The sequence below is a fragment of the Chironomus tepperi genome, unplaced genomic scaffold, assembly GCF_022539635.2.
Source record: "Chironomus tepperi strain 1889 unplaced genomic scaffold, CSIRO-AGI_Ctep_v1 contig_310, whole genome shotgun sequence".
Lineage (NCBI taxonomy): Eukaryota > Metazoa > Arthropoda > Insecta > Diptera > Chironomidae > Chironomus > Chironomus tepperi.
In genome coordinates this window covers 138378-152498 of record NW_027226432.1, presented here as the reverse complement: position 1 = coordinate 152498, position 14121 = coordinate 138378, and the positions used below count along the sequence as shown (strand labels likewise).

The window sequence follows — 14121 nt, the reverse complement described above, 5'->3', positions numbered from 1 at the left end:
ATAAAGAATATTTTATACATTGTGCATCATGTGAATCAATTAAATAAAAATTGATTGAAATTGCATCTTCGAGAGAAGTCCAGGTGCTGTGCCACATTTTCATCTGATGCTCAATTACAATTAAGACTGAAACAAAAGTGATAAAGGCATTGTGTGTGGGAATGCAATACTATTTTAAGATCAATAAAAGAAAAGAAATGCATTTAATTTTATTTTGCGGTATGTGTGAAAGAGTTTCGGGTGCAATGTAAGAGAAGATATTGGGATAGGTTCAAGGTTGGAATTCTTTCAGTCTTAAAAGTTCGATAATCTTCAAAGAAATTGCCAATTTTGTTAGCTCATACCTTTAGGCATTGAAGTCTTTGGTATCAACAGGTTGTTGATGCAGTGAAAATGTGATTTGGAGTCTGCGCAGTTGAATTGTAGCTTGACGTAGTTAAGAATTCAATTTTTAAAGGATTTTGTGAGAAAATTTTGCTTTTTTGAGATAAAATGTCTCTAATCATAGTGATCATTGTGAGAATTTTTAAGAATTTGATTCTATTTGCAGATGAATACCTGAAAATAGAATAAAATCTCCAATTCCAAAGCAGTTCTATAAAATCAAACATTTAGAATAATTTTCACAAATTTTTGGTCATGTGGGGAGCTTCTGTTCATATTCTATCATTCTCTTCGATCTTCCACAAGTATAAAGCATTAAGATTGATAGGTATTAAAATATTTTAATAAAAATACTCCCGAAAAAATCTTCAGAACGTCTGCAAAAGAAGCAACTTATAATTATAAGCCTCTTGAGATGCCATAAAAAAATCTTAAAATGCCAAGACATCAAAAGAATCGCAAGAACCCCTACGCTGACTCAACTTTATTCTACAGAATAAAAAATAAAATCCATCACAATTTGAGAGCATCTAGAAGAGATTCTTATCAACATAATTAATTGCTTCATCTTTGTATCATATTTATTTTTACCATTCTATATTCTATAAGTTGGCACATCAAGCCTTGACTGTAGCACAATACAAGACTTGTTCAGTCTTCCGCAAATAGATAATGTATAAAAGATCAAGAGACGTAATTCTTTTGATTACTTGATATTGTATGTTGTGGTACAATAATTCTTTGATTACAATAATAATAATGATGATGATGACGGCAAAAAAAGAAGGAAGAACAATGAAAAAAAAATCTTTTTTGACGCTAAAAAAAAGTAGAGTTTATGATGTGGTTTTGTAATAGTTTCGACTCTATGAACTTCTAACTGTTTATTTCAGTTTTCTCTTCTATCTCTTATGCTCATTTCATTCTATTATCTTTTCCTTCCTAGTACATGTGCCATTTTCATATGCCATTGCACATTCTTTACTTCTCACATTAGATTACAAGACCTAGAGCGGGGGGGAATTAAGAATGTTTTGACTTTTATGAAGATTGATTTTTTTTTGAAAACATTCCAAACCATCTCTTGATGCTATATGTTTAACAAAAAATTCCAATATACAAAATCGTGTCAGAGAGGTGATCATGTCTATAAAACAATTAAATATTCCCACAAGGTTTTGAGTTTTCTTCGTTTTGCGATGAGAACCTGTAAAAGAAAGCTTTCAAACGTGATGTGCAATTTTAGAATTCTCTGTTATTTGTGACTTTTTGGAACTTAAACCTTTCTTTCTTCTTGTTGTTGCTGTTTGAATGGATCATGTCTATTCATTTCTTCTCTTTAATTTATTTTATTCTACATAATCAAGCTATGCTGAAAGAATTTTTTTTATGTTTTTGGAAACACAGGCAAAATATATAAAATTAAGGTCATTAAGACGATGAACTCTGGTTTGTTTTGCTTGACTGAGAAATGTTCTCAGAATTGTATAACATAATAATAAGTAATGTGCTGCGCTTCCATCAGCAATGCTTCACAACACATTAATGTGATTTAATTCTAAAATTTTATTTCTTTCATTCTTTTATTTACAGAGGAAATTTCGGAACGGTTCGCCGAGCGACGCACAAAGAAACGGGCATAAAATATGCAGCAAAATTTTTGAGACGCAGGCGTCGGGCAGCATGTTGGATGAAACAGATTCAACATGAAGTAGCAGTGTTGATGTTAAGTGCCGACTCTGAGCAAATTGTTAAACTTCATGCTGTTTATGAAACACGCAGTGAATTTGTACTAATTCTGGAAATGTAAGAAAAAATCTCTCATTGACTATTTGGATTTCCTTTCTCATGAGAAAAATCTTTACTGCATGCTTTAATTTAATTAAATAAAAAGATATTTCTTGACAAATTATCTCATGAGCAACTGAACAGCAGTAACAGAAGTTAACTGAATATTTTTTGAATGTAAATCCCGTGAATTTATCTAATCAATCTATCTAACGGCTATAAGCAGCGGGCATCTAATGAATTGTAATAATAATTTAATCATTTAATCTTTTATTTTTTATTTTCTTTCCTATGCTTGCGCTTCAGGGCCGCTGGTGGTGAACTACAAACAAAATTAGACGAGGACGGTTCGTTTTCGGAACAAAAGACACGCATTTGTGTACGGGAGGTGCTAAAAGCATTAGAATATTTACATCGACGAAATGTCGCTCATCTTGATATAAAGCCACAAAATATATTGCTCAATACAAATAACATAGAAGGTAATTAATGTGATTTTATAAATTGGACTTAAATTATGGGGTGTTTGGGAAGTCTGTGTTGAAGTTATCGCCCTTCCTGTATATTCTTTCTTGCTGAATATTATGAGTGCTATAATGAAGTACTTGGATAATTGTAGTGAGTTGGTACAAATTATACAGTTTGAACGAGATATTATAAATATTTGGTGTAGAATTGTTAGATGTTAAGAATTGTGGAGGCTAGAGATAAGCAGGAACATGATATTTGTGTCTTGGAGTTACCGATCAGCATGTCGATCAATTGGATTCTTTATAATATTGTAGATTCTTGATTTAGAATCCAGATTCCAGATTTTATCGATTCCAGAGCTCGATGTGGACGTCAAATGACATGGACCATACTTAATCGTAGTCTAAATCGAGTTCTGATCATTTGATCACATCTCAGTCATCTAATGAGCAACTTCCATGCACGACTCGGGCAACGCATAAGAAAATTAACACAAGAATCGAATAATTTTCACGATTTTTGCCTGCAATTATTAATAGCTGCTCATTCTCCACGACTTTATGTAACAAAAAGCCTTTTATTCTTCCATACTTTGTCCTTATACTACATTAAATTGGGAAGGTCACCACAGAAAAAAAAAAAAATTATTTCTTCTCAGATTATTTAATAATAAAAAGTGGAAGAAATATGTATAACAACACGAGACTTTGAAACTTCAAACCAGCTTAATGATGTTTTCTTCACTAATCCATACCACTTTTTTTTGCTGTTCCTAATACACAATTATTATTTATTTACAGATGGATTAAAACTCTGCGATTTTGGATTTTCTCGTGCTATTGAAGGAAATAGTAATATATGTGAGATTCAAGGCACACCTGATTATGTTGCACCGTAAGTTAATTGATATTAATTGTGATTATTGAACACAATTTTTTTTAATTATGATTAATTAATTTTATTTTATTTCTTATTTCTATAATCATTATCATGTCACGTGTTACAGTGAGATAGTTCAGTATGAGCCATTAAGTTTAAAAACAGATATTTGGTCAATCGGCGTCCTAACATATGTCCTACTAACCGGCTACAGTCCATTTGGAAGTGATGATAAACAGGAGACATTTCTGAATATTTCAAAATGCCATCTTACGTTTCCCGATGAACTGTTTTGTACGGTGTCTGATGATGCCATCGATTTCATCAAGAGCACGTTGCGACTTAAACCATAGTGAGTATTTTATTTTTGCTTTGTATGAGGGGAATATGGGGTGTATTTGGATATGATGTCTATTTAGAATTGGAATTTTGTGAATTGCTGTCTTAAGTGCTCTTCCCAGAGCTGGAAGTTGACTCGGATTTTGTATGAAAAAGTGGACTCGACTCTGTTTAAAATCTGAGCCGACCACGAGCTTTGGCTTTTCCTAAGAATGTCAGATAGCTCTAGACATCTTAAATATGAGCCATGGTGGTTTGGACCGTAACTATCCAAAATCCAATTCTTCCATTGACGTCATCTGTGAACAGCACCTAGTAATACTAAGGAGAATTGAATAAAATTACTTAATTTTATAGTCTTCTTGAACATCCCGTGCCTTTCCTTTCCTTTCTATCTCTCTCTACATTTCTGCTTCGATTATGAACTTTTATGTGCTTCTTCTTTACCTCTCTGTTCTTCATGGTCAATACACAATACAAATATGAAATATTTGCTTTAATTTTTCTCCATTCTTTCTCTCTACATGTGTCTATAAATGGATTTTTTTTTTACTTTTTTGCCTTGTATGTGAGGCTATTTAACTATTAGCACTCCAAATAATAAAGCTTCCGTTAGGTTACTTTATGATTCAATCATTAGAACTTCTTCTTCTTATTACTATTTTAAAAAATAGATAATAACCCGCTAATTTGTTTTTATTTTTCAATTCTTTTCTTATTTTTGACGATGATGATGATGATGATGATGATGTTTATGCGATGCTACTGTGTATAAAAAGTCTATATATCTTTCTTAATGGTTTTCAATTATAATCATTTATGTTCTAAAGAGGAATAATGTTCGATCTTTTTTGTGTTTGTAGGCTGTTTGCCTTTTTGCCTGTCTTCAGGCATTCAGATAGAAAGCATAAAAGGTTTCATTTGTTGTGGGATTAGAATGGTAAAACTGTTAATTTCTTTGTTTGTTGTTGTTTTGAGAAAGTTAGAAGTGTCCAGTAAAAGGTAGATAATAACAGGTGGGAAGATTAGATTAAGGTTGATGTTGATGACAGCATTTAGGTTGTGATTTTGATAGTTTTTGGAGAAATTAAGACATTTTGTTTTTTTTGTGGGTGATTTTGGGATGTATTTAGAGCTGAATGAATTAAATATGAGTCATGGATCTTATTGGTAGCTGGTTCCTACTTGACAAGCTACCTGCCTATTTCCTACTCTGATTCTAGCAACATTGTCTCAATAAACTCAGAATATCAAGTAGAATCAGCATAATGAACATCAAAATCAAGTCATGTGTCATCAAAAGCTCACGACTGCCACAAGCTTTAGTCAATTTCAAGGTTCATTCCTTATAAGTCTCAAATTATTTGATGACATCATAATTATTCATTAAAACTGGATAGTATTCTGTTTTTTGCAAGCACCGGAATTTACTACAAAAATTTTGCCAGCATTATTTTGCTAAAAGTTGGCTTTATGAATGGATAGACTACGATTTTTAAGGGCATTGACTCGACCAGCATTTTTTATTACTTTTTTTGCAACAAAGCATTTTTTTGAGGTAAATCTTATCAAAAGCTAAGCGAAACAATTGACAATGTCAATGACTTTACACCTAGATACTTGCTACCCTAAATGTCAGACTGAGTCAATTGAGTGAAGCCCAAAAAAAATTATCAATTTAACTATACCGGAATTGTTTAGGGCTTACAAACATTCACAGTTCTAACTGTGAAAAAATTTCATACTTATCGCTTGTTTCCATAACATTGTTTAGAAAAGAATTTGACAAGCTCTGCTGGTACAAACGAGATCAACACTTTGTGTATTATACGGAATTTGATTCTTGTTCTTTTTTACATTTCCTGATACAGTTTGGAATATAATTCACCGCCATGGCTTTTGACTGATCATTACCGTAAAGAATGTTCCAATTTTTAATGGTAAAATGACTTTTGTACTTGCCATTTTACCTGTCTCGAAAGGAGAAGAAGTTTTACCGCAGACTACATGTTGAGGAAAAATTTATTTTATTTTTTTGCTAAGTGGCAGTGCCGATTCGCATCATAATTCTTTCATTATTCTTTTTAATATTAAAAAAAAAATATATATTATTGTTTATTGTTCTGCTTTGTTAATTCCTGACTTTTATACACTCTTCTTCTCTATCTTTTCATAACTTGGGTTTTTTGAGTTGTTAGGGCATTTTCATGTATGGTTTGCAGTTTGTCAGTTGGTCTGTGTATTAAACATTTGGTACAGAAAGGAACCAGAAAGAAACTTTGATTTATTTTGGCCATAGCTCGAAGGCTACTCGGATTTTGTATGGAAAAGTCGATTGTAAGTCGACTCGACTCCCATAAAATTCTAGTCGGCTATAAGCTCTGTTTTTGACTTTTATCCACTAATAGCCAAAGAGCATGATTTCATGATACAGAAGTACTACTTACTTTCTTACTTGGCTGGGCGTACAGATCAATTGTGATCTATCGCTGTCTTCTGTCTGCCTATTAACACAAATACCATTACGGTACTTAAAAGCGGCCTCTTTGCCTGTTATGGATCAAGCTTTCATTTTCTAGTTCAAAATTGTTCGTTAAATTTTTAAAAATGACGGTAAAATCAATTTTTAAATTTATTTTGATCGTTATTTTAGACACTGAAACAAACTTTTTGAACTTTAATCTTCCCAACAAAAATGCGCATTAATTCCCAACTTTCATAGACATTTCAACTATTTTCATAATATTTCGTTATTATTATTTCTGTTGTGCAAAAATTATCTGCACTACTGGTCACATATCAACGAAATAAATGTATAAAAAAAATTATTATTCTCGTTCTGTAGCATGGCGAGAAAATTTACAGTTGCAGTGCTGCTTATATTTTTTGTGTTGTAGATGAGGAAAAAAGGTCACATAAATGTCAATTGGCGAGAGTGAATGGAAGGGATTTTAATTCCTCTACGAACTTTATATAGTAGTTCTTTGTGCAATTTTATTGAACATTTGTGCTTTCATGACTAGTTTTAAGCCACACACATATTTGAGTTTGGCGATTATGAGAAAAAAAAATAAAATAAAATAAATTCAAAATGCAACAAATCTGCTTTGAATTGCAAATGAATGTTATGCCTTTGAAATAATTAGCATCCGATGCTTTTTTTTCATCTCTCTCACAACTGTGTTGACTGTTTTTGTGACAAAACAAAGCAAATTGATCATGGATGCGATATTTGCAAGGGCTTGTTATGCAATATGCTCGTTAATCGCGATGCAATGTCAAGAATTAAGTTCTCTCTTTTGTGTTTGGCTTTGAGTTATTTGGGATTTAAATTTTTTTTTTTCGTGGCATTATGTGATCGGGGGATTTTTTCTGAATGTTAATTATTCCATTTATGTGCTGAGCAATAAGAGTTCTTGTAGTTAAAAAGCAGTGAAATACACGAGATGTTCAAAATTTAATTTAACGGAATTTCAAAGTTTGAATTTTAACGGAAGTTCAATATTTAAATTTCAAATCTTCGTTAAGTTTAACGATAATTTCAAATTTTTGAAAACCGTTAATAATTCAAAAATCCAATTAAAATTCACAGTTCTTTAATAATAAGCAAAATTAATGATATTAATCTCTTTATCTTCATTTATTCCACAGTGATCGCCTGAATGTATCCGGATGTATAAATCACAAATGGCTCCGAAATGAGACACCTTATATTGAACAGCACTTACCGCAAATCTTAACCGTACAAACATCAACAAATGTGACAGTAGTTAAAACAGATGATGATTCTGTCGAAACAACAAATACAAAATGTACAACAATTGTGACACAATCGAATAATGATGATGAGAAAGATGATAGTAATAATAAGAAATATTTGACAAATGGCAAACATGTCAATGATCACGTAAATGAAGAGGACAAGGAGAATTCAAGAATAAAAAAAATTATCGAATCGCAAGATATGACGGCAACGATAACAACACAAGTCACGATACCATTTCAACATACCACATCAGCAAAATTAGTATTGGAGAAATCATCATCCATATCACTATTTCCCGATGCACCAACAACACCAAAAGTATGCCGTAAGATGATATATGAGGACGAAGCGGAACTTAAAGAGCTTATAGTTAAAAAATATCACACCACAACATGCTGCGATGATGAGAATGTCGGCGAATGTCTTGTATGTCATCCAAAAATGCCAACACTTGAACTTGATAAAGGAATCACGTCATGTTGAATCAGCATACGTATTAATCATGCGATCATAAAAAATATTTTTATGTCCAAATCATAAAAAAATATAATTAATAATAATTCATATAAATTGAAGAAATTTTTCGCTTCATACACATCGACATCATGTAAATAATTTTATTTCCTTCAATAGATTATAAGTCAGCAAGATTTTAATTTTTTTTTTTCGATTCAATTTAATTTAATTTAAAAAATAATTTAATTAATTTAAAACAACAAAAAAACAATTTATTGAGAAATTGTGACGAAAAATTTCTCTCCTCTTAACCTTCTACCTTCCTATGTCTATTTTTGCTATCAATTTCCTTAACCAGTTATTAAAGATTTTTTCATCATTGAATTTTTCTTTTTCACTTTTTGAGTGCGTGAGAATTTTATTACATTTCAATATTATTACTTTTTTTTCGTTAATTAGAGATTGTCTTTTAGTTTTGAGTGATAGGGATCTTCTCTGTCTTATTATACTCGTTATAAAACTTTCCATTAGCCTTTTTCAAACGTCTTTGAAACAATAAATTATTTAAAAAGTAATAAAGAAATTTATAGGAAGCAACAAAATAAAGATTTAAAATTGAGCTTTTTAAGATTATGACCTGCGGGGTTGATAGGAAATAGCATTAAAAATGCTGGGATTTATTGATGTTTGTGGAATATGTGATGATTCTGAATGTTTTGAGTTTGTAGATTTTCAGTTAATTTTTGAAAAATTAAAGTTAATCCGATGGATTTAGTTAAATCTTCAGGATTAAGTCTTAAACCTTGAAGAATTAGAGTTATGATCCATAATGGAACATTGAAATTAGAGTTTTAGGCATAAATCTACAAAAAATAAAGTTCATGTCGAACAAATTTGTAAGAAATTCTGAGAATCATCAAAAAAATTCCTAAAATCATCGAGCTTTTATCTTAAACTTAATTCAATCTACAGTTAGGTCACACATATCAACCCTGACAGCTCTTAAAACACAAAAATTAGCTAGTCCAAGTAATAAAAAAATATTATAAAATTTTATCAGCTTTTTCGTGCCTCGTGCCTATAAAAATATATGCACTTATTATAAAGACAGTGAACTTTCCTTAAAAAATGACAAATTTAAATACTTAAAATGCCTTCATTACTTGCAACTATAAAAGACATTCAATGAATTTAGACTGATTTTTTTAAAAAAAGTGAATGTAATTTTGCACACAAATTAATGATAAATTTCACATTTACAGGAAAATTCTCTTATCCTATATAAAAATTCCCCTTTTCCTTAACTCCAAAAGAAAACCAAAATTTTCACGGTGCCAAAATTTTCCAATTTTCTCCTATCCGTGAAGAATTTTCCATTAAAAATTCTTCATGAATTTTCCCCCCTTAAAAGATTTTTTACTGCGAATTTGAAGATTTACAACTTAGAATTAAACAAAAAAATAAAAAAAAATAATTAATACAAAAAAAAAAATTACATCAAGAAAATGCCTAAATGATGAGCATACAGGAGCATCTTCCAGCTGAATGGAAATGAATAAATTAAATTAAAAAAAATATTTTGTAATTCAAGGTAGTTAGAGCGCAATAAAAAATTTTGTCTTACAGAAAAAATACCCAGCATTAAATTTACTTATTTTATGTCCATTTGTCTTTCAGTGAGCTTTCAAGGACGTCATAAATTTAAAAATAAAATATTTTTGTCATATCAACAATGATAAGCCTTTTGATAGAACCTTTGATGAAATTAGAGTAAATAAATAAATTGACTGACTTTATATATTATTTTGGGTGGTAAAAATTCATGGATGAGCCATAAAATGTTCATGATCGCAGTCGTGTGCATAGATTATTCAGGAATAGGTTTTGAAATTTTTGAGTACTTTTTGAAGGAAAATAATTAATTTTACAGGTGACAGGTGTTGTTTGAAGACAACAATTCAGGTAAAGGTAAACTTCAATGAGATCCACGTTTTAAACTTAGGTAAATAACTTGAGGAATGAAGCAAAATAAAGTATTTAAATATTAACGGAATTCAAATATTTAAATTAAAAAAACTGCTTTTTGCTTCTAACGTATTTATGAAATTTGAATTTTAACGGATTTTCTAAATTTGAAATCATAAAAGTTCAAAATTTGGTAGACTTATTCAAATTGAACCATTGAGTTCAATATCTTGTAGACTTATTCAAATTGAACTTTAAAGCTCAATATTTTGTTAAAAGTTCAATTTTTTGGAGACGTTCCTAAAATTTAAATTCTTTTAACTCGTTACAGCTTGAGTGATGAACTTGAATTTCCACTTCAATGACGTTCAATAGAGGCAAATAGAGATACCGTTATTGGATCTATTTTGCATAGCTTAAACTAGCATTCTAAATCTTCTTAGGATACTGCCTGTATTCACATATATCTTTTCATCATGTTCTTAATTATTTCCAGCTTCATTAAACTTCTACATTACATTACACACATGTGCAAAAAATGCGCAATTACTCAAAACATTCAGTACCTTCCTCACAATTCTTTATGTGCAACAATTAATTTTACTTTCAGATTTTTAAAAGAGCAATAATTTTTGACCATAAAAAAGGCATAAAATATGGACATTTTTTTTCGTACCCATGGATTCACATTATTCCCGTTAATATATTGAATATTTTTTATTTATTATGCAATGGATAAGTATACATGATTTGTTTGTCATATCTTATGATCTTAACAAGAAATTTCAATTTAATTTTTGCTTTAAAAGAATTTTTTGAACTTTTAAATTTAACGGAAAATTAAAATTTGAAATATTACTTTTTGAGAATTTTTTTGAAACGTAGATGGCGCGTAAAATTTTTGGTGCCTTAACATACTTTGTCGCGGAATTAGACAAGAAACCTCAGTCTGAATAGTTCAGCAAGCAACTAAAAACGCAAATACTAAAAATAATTAATTATACAATGAATTCGCTTAGACGAACAATTCAAATTGCACCAAGATTGACATCTAGCGTCAGGTAATTAGTGTACTTTATTAATTCAACAGATATGGAACCGAAAAATGGGTAAAAATTGTGAAATTTCTTGACCGGTGATGTTGTTATCGGTTTTTCTCGTTATATAATGTCAAGTTTAAGGCATAAGACATCTTGTTTACATTATTCATAGGCTGTATTCTTAAAATAAGTGCAGGAATTGATTACACAATCATTTTGCGGCTTACTAAAATTAAATTTCGATTAAATTGTACAATATTAAGATTTACACGATTTATCTTCTATCTCTTTCCATTCCACTCGATTGATCGAGAGCTTCTTCTTACTTCCATCGTCGTACTTTGTTGACAGCAAAGAAAAAAAAATTAATATTTTTTTAAAATGATAAACAAAAACCACGAGCCAAGTTTTTTTTCTAGTATTTTTAACCAAGAACGATAAACGCGTTGTATTTAATTAGTGCCATTGTACTATTTACGATCTATTTAAAAACTAATGATTGACTGGGAAACATCCAGTTAAGGAAATCCAATTAGAATCTCAAACAGGAATTTTTCTTTGAATATTTTTTAGAATGATGGGAATTGGACCAGGAGATCATGATACATCAGGATCAATCCGTAGTGCTGGAGGCAGCTTTGCCAAGATGGAAATTGCCCATGAAGAAGAATATTTCTACAAATTGGTAAGTTGGATTCGTTCTCTAAATCTTTTGCTGTTTTAGTATCATATTTATGCATCATAAGCAGTTTACTAAGCAGCCTCAATTTTGAAAATTGACATATCAATGATAACTCGATAAGCTCGAACTTTCTCTTTCTGAACCTCAAACCAGTTTTATTGATTTTCACTGAATGAGTCATGTTTCACTAACTGGATCATTTCCATTCCATTTTTTAGCGCAAGGATCAACTCCACAAATTGAAGGAACAGAAAATGCATGAACTCGAATTCAGAGAGAAGGCTATTAAGGATCATGAAGATGCAATCAACAGACATAAGGTTGCTATTGATGAATTACGTAAACAAGGACATTAAGCAATTCTTTATTCCTACCTTCCCCAATTGTGTGTGTACCTTAACTAAAGACACAATCAAAATTCCATCGTAAAATTATTCAAAAAAAAAAAATTATGTTCCACACTAACAAGGAAGTAAAATATGTTATCGCAATCAATCTATTCGGATGAAAATACAGATACGGAAAAATAATTTGGAAGTGTTCCTTCAACTGTGCTTAGTGTTTGTACCCAAAAAATATTTACTTAAACTGCATTTTTCTTATTACAGACCGAATAGAGACTTAAGTATCAAATATCTTGCATTTTTTGATGGAATTTTAGTAGTTTCAACAAGTAATAAATTTGAATAATAAAAATATGAAATGATAAAATTGAAAAATGTATTTTATTTATTGCTGTAAAGCTGTAGAATCTCTTAAAGTATGTTTAGGGACATTTTCAAAAATAACGGTTATTTTAGATTTGAATTGTAAAGATCAAAAGTCAAGTTCAATTTTTCAAATTTTAAAATGCCGTTAAAATTTGAATTTTGAAAGATCGTTAATAGGTATTTGAATTTTCTAAAATCGTTACATTTTGAATTGGAATTTGAACTTTGAGAAAGCACTAATTTTATCTACGGAAATTACCAGGGAAAAACAAACAAAAATCATTTCGCATAGAAAAACAACACGTGCCGATATTCTATAGATGCAATTGAAGATAAAAATAAATTACCTAGTCTATTTTCGTAAGTTCAAACAACATTGGATGTTCTCTATTGTCCTAAATTATTCATACTGACATTCCATGTGTACCTTACAATCAGCCACAAAACAAAAACAAATTTTAATAGCAGCATTATGAATCAATAAAAATCTTTAATTATTTCAATTTTATCTTAGTAAAGTTTGTTTTACATTCTATTATTATTAATTAATTTACTTATAATTTCAAAAAGGGAGACGAAAAAAAAATATATTTGAGGTTTTAAAGCTTAAATACATACGTAACATAAAATTCGAAATAGATAAATAGATTTTATTCTTTTTTTGCTATAATTAATCGAGATTGTTCCAAAACTGTTCCATCAATATCTGAGGTATTAACTTAAAAGTACCTATCTTTTGCCGGTCAAGAACTGCCGATTCTCATAAGTCTGAGGATATAAGTTAGAAGAGGAAATAACTTTTTTTTAATCTAATATCTTCACTTTCTCATTTTTAAAAAATTAATATTCGATTGGGTTTGGATCTTTTGGTTTTCTTGAATATTTAAGTCCTAATTTGTCACCAATTTCGTCAATGACACTTAATGCATAGTCAAGTTGTTCTTTGGTGTGCGCAGCTGATAAACAAAAACGAATGCGTCCTTCCATGATCGGTGTGGCTGGAAAGCCAGCACCAACTACTGCTATATTTCTTGTTGTTAATGTTCTCACAACGGCACTAAAATTAAAGGAAAATGAAATTGTTAGTGAAATTTTTAACCGTTAGATAGCTTTTTCAAATCTTTTTTTGAACTTTGCTTTTCAAAAAATATTTGACCGTTAATTTTCAAATAAATTTTGACCGTTATTTTTCAAATAACTTTTTTCCGTCAAATTTCAAATAATTCATGACCGTTATTTTTCAAATAATTTTTGACCGTTAAATTTCAAATAATTAATTTCCAGGTTATACAAAACTGAATCATATAGCAAAGTACTTCAGAAAGATTGTTAATTAATTATATTTTATCTTCATATCAAATGTGCTATATAAGTGATTATCAACCGACTAATTGAATATGATTCCGATAAAACAGCTTATTACAAATGTCAACAGGACGTACAATTTAAAATATTATGAATTGTTTATATAAAATTGTGAGGAAGGAATTACTATAAACAAGAGTATTTTATGACATAATAATGATAAGACACAGACATAACTGACTTCTCTTTATCTTAAATGCTTTTACACTTCCCACGTGAAAATTATAAAGCATACAATTATGTCTGATATTTTACAATCCACATTACCTTCTAATT

At 30.0% G+C, this 14121-nt stretch overlaps 2 protein-coding genes across 2 annotated transcripts in view; both read left to right on the top strand.

The window, feature by feature from the left end:
- Positions 1–9715, top strand: part of LOC139092912 (death-associated protein kinase related-like) — a 44088-nt gene extending 34373 nt beyond the window's left edge. The window contains exons 2-6 of the mRNA XM_070643486.1: positions 1978–2190; positions 2479–2654; positions 3444–3537; positions 3650–3874; positions 7513–9715. Coding sequence (XP_070499587.1) covers positions 1978–2190; positions 2479–2654; positions 3444–3537; positions 3650–3874; positions 7513–8110 — 1306 coding nt within the window. The 3' untranslated portion in view covers positions 8111–9715. The remainder of the gene's footprint in view (positions 1–1977; positions 2191–2478; positions 2655–3443; positions 3538–3649; positions 3875–7512) is intronic.
- Positions 9716–10952: 1237 nt separating this feature from the next.
- On the top strand, positions 10953–12489 carry LOC139092905 (ATPase inhibitor mai-2, mitochondrial-like). The gene is made up of 3 exons (XM_070643477.1): positions 10953–11109; positions 11662–11773; positions 11989–12489. The coding sequence occupies exons 1-3, from the start codon at positions 11054–11056 to the stop codon at positions 12124–12126; spliced, it is 306 nt and encodes a 101-aa protein (XP_070499578.1). The 5' UTR covers positions 10953–11053; the 3' UTR covers positions 12127–12489.
- Positions 12490–14121: the final 1632 nt, after the last annotated feature.

Bases quoted from the DNA above. Each gene is read 5' to 3' on its own strand.
- LOC139092905 (XM_070643477.1), top strand. From the start codon at position 11,054: ATGAATTCGCTTAGACGAACAATTCAAATTGCACCAAGATTGACATCT. The intron at 11,110-11,661 runs GTAATTAGTGTA...AATATTTTTTAG, and splicing joins AGATTGACATCTAGCGTCAG to AATGATGGGAATTGGACCAG. The intron at 11,774-11,988 runs GTAAGTTGGATT...TCCATTTTTTAG, and splicing joins AAGAATATTTCTACAAATTG to CGCAAGGATCAACTCCACAA.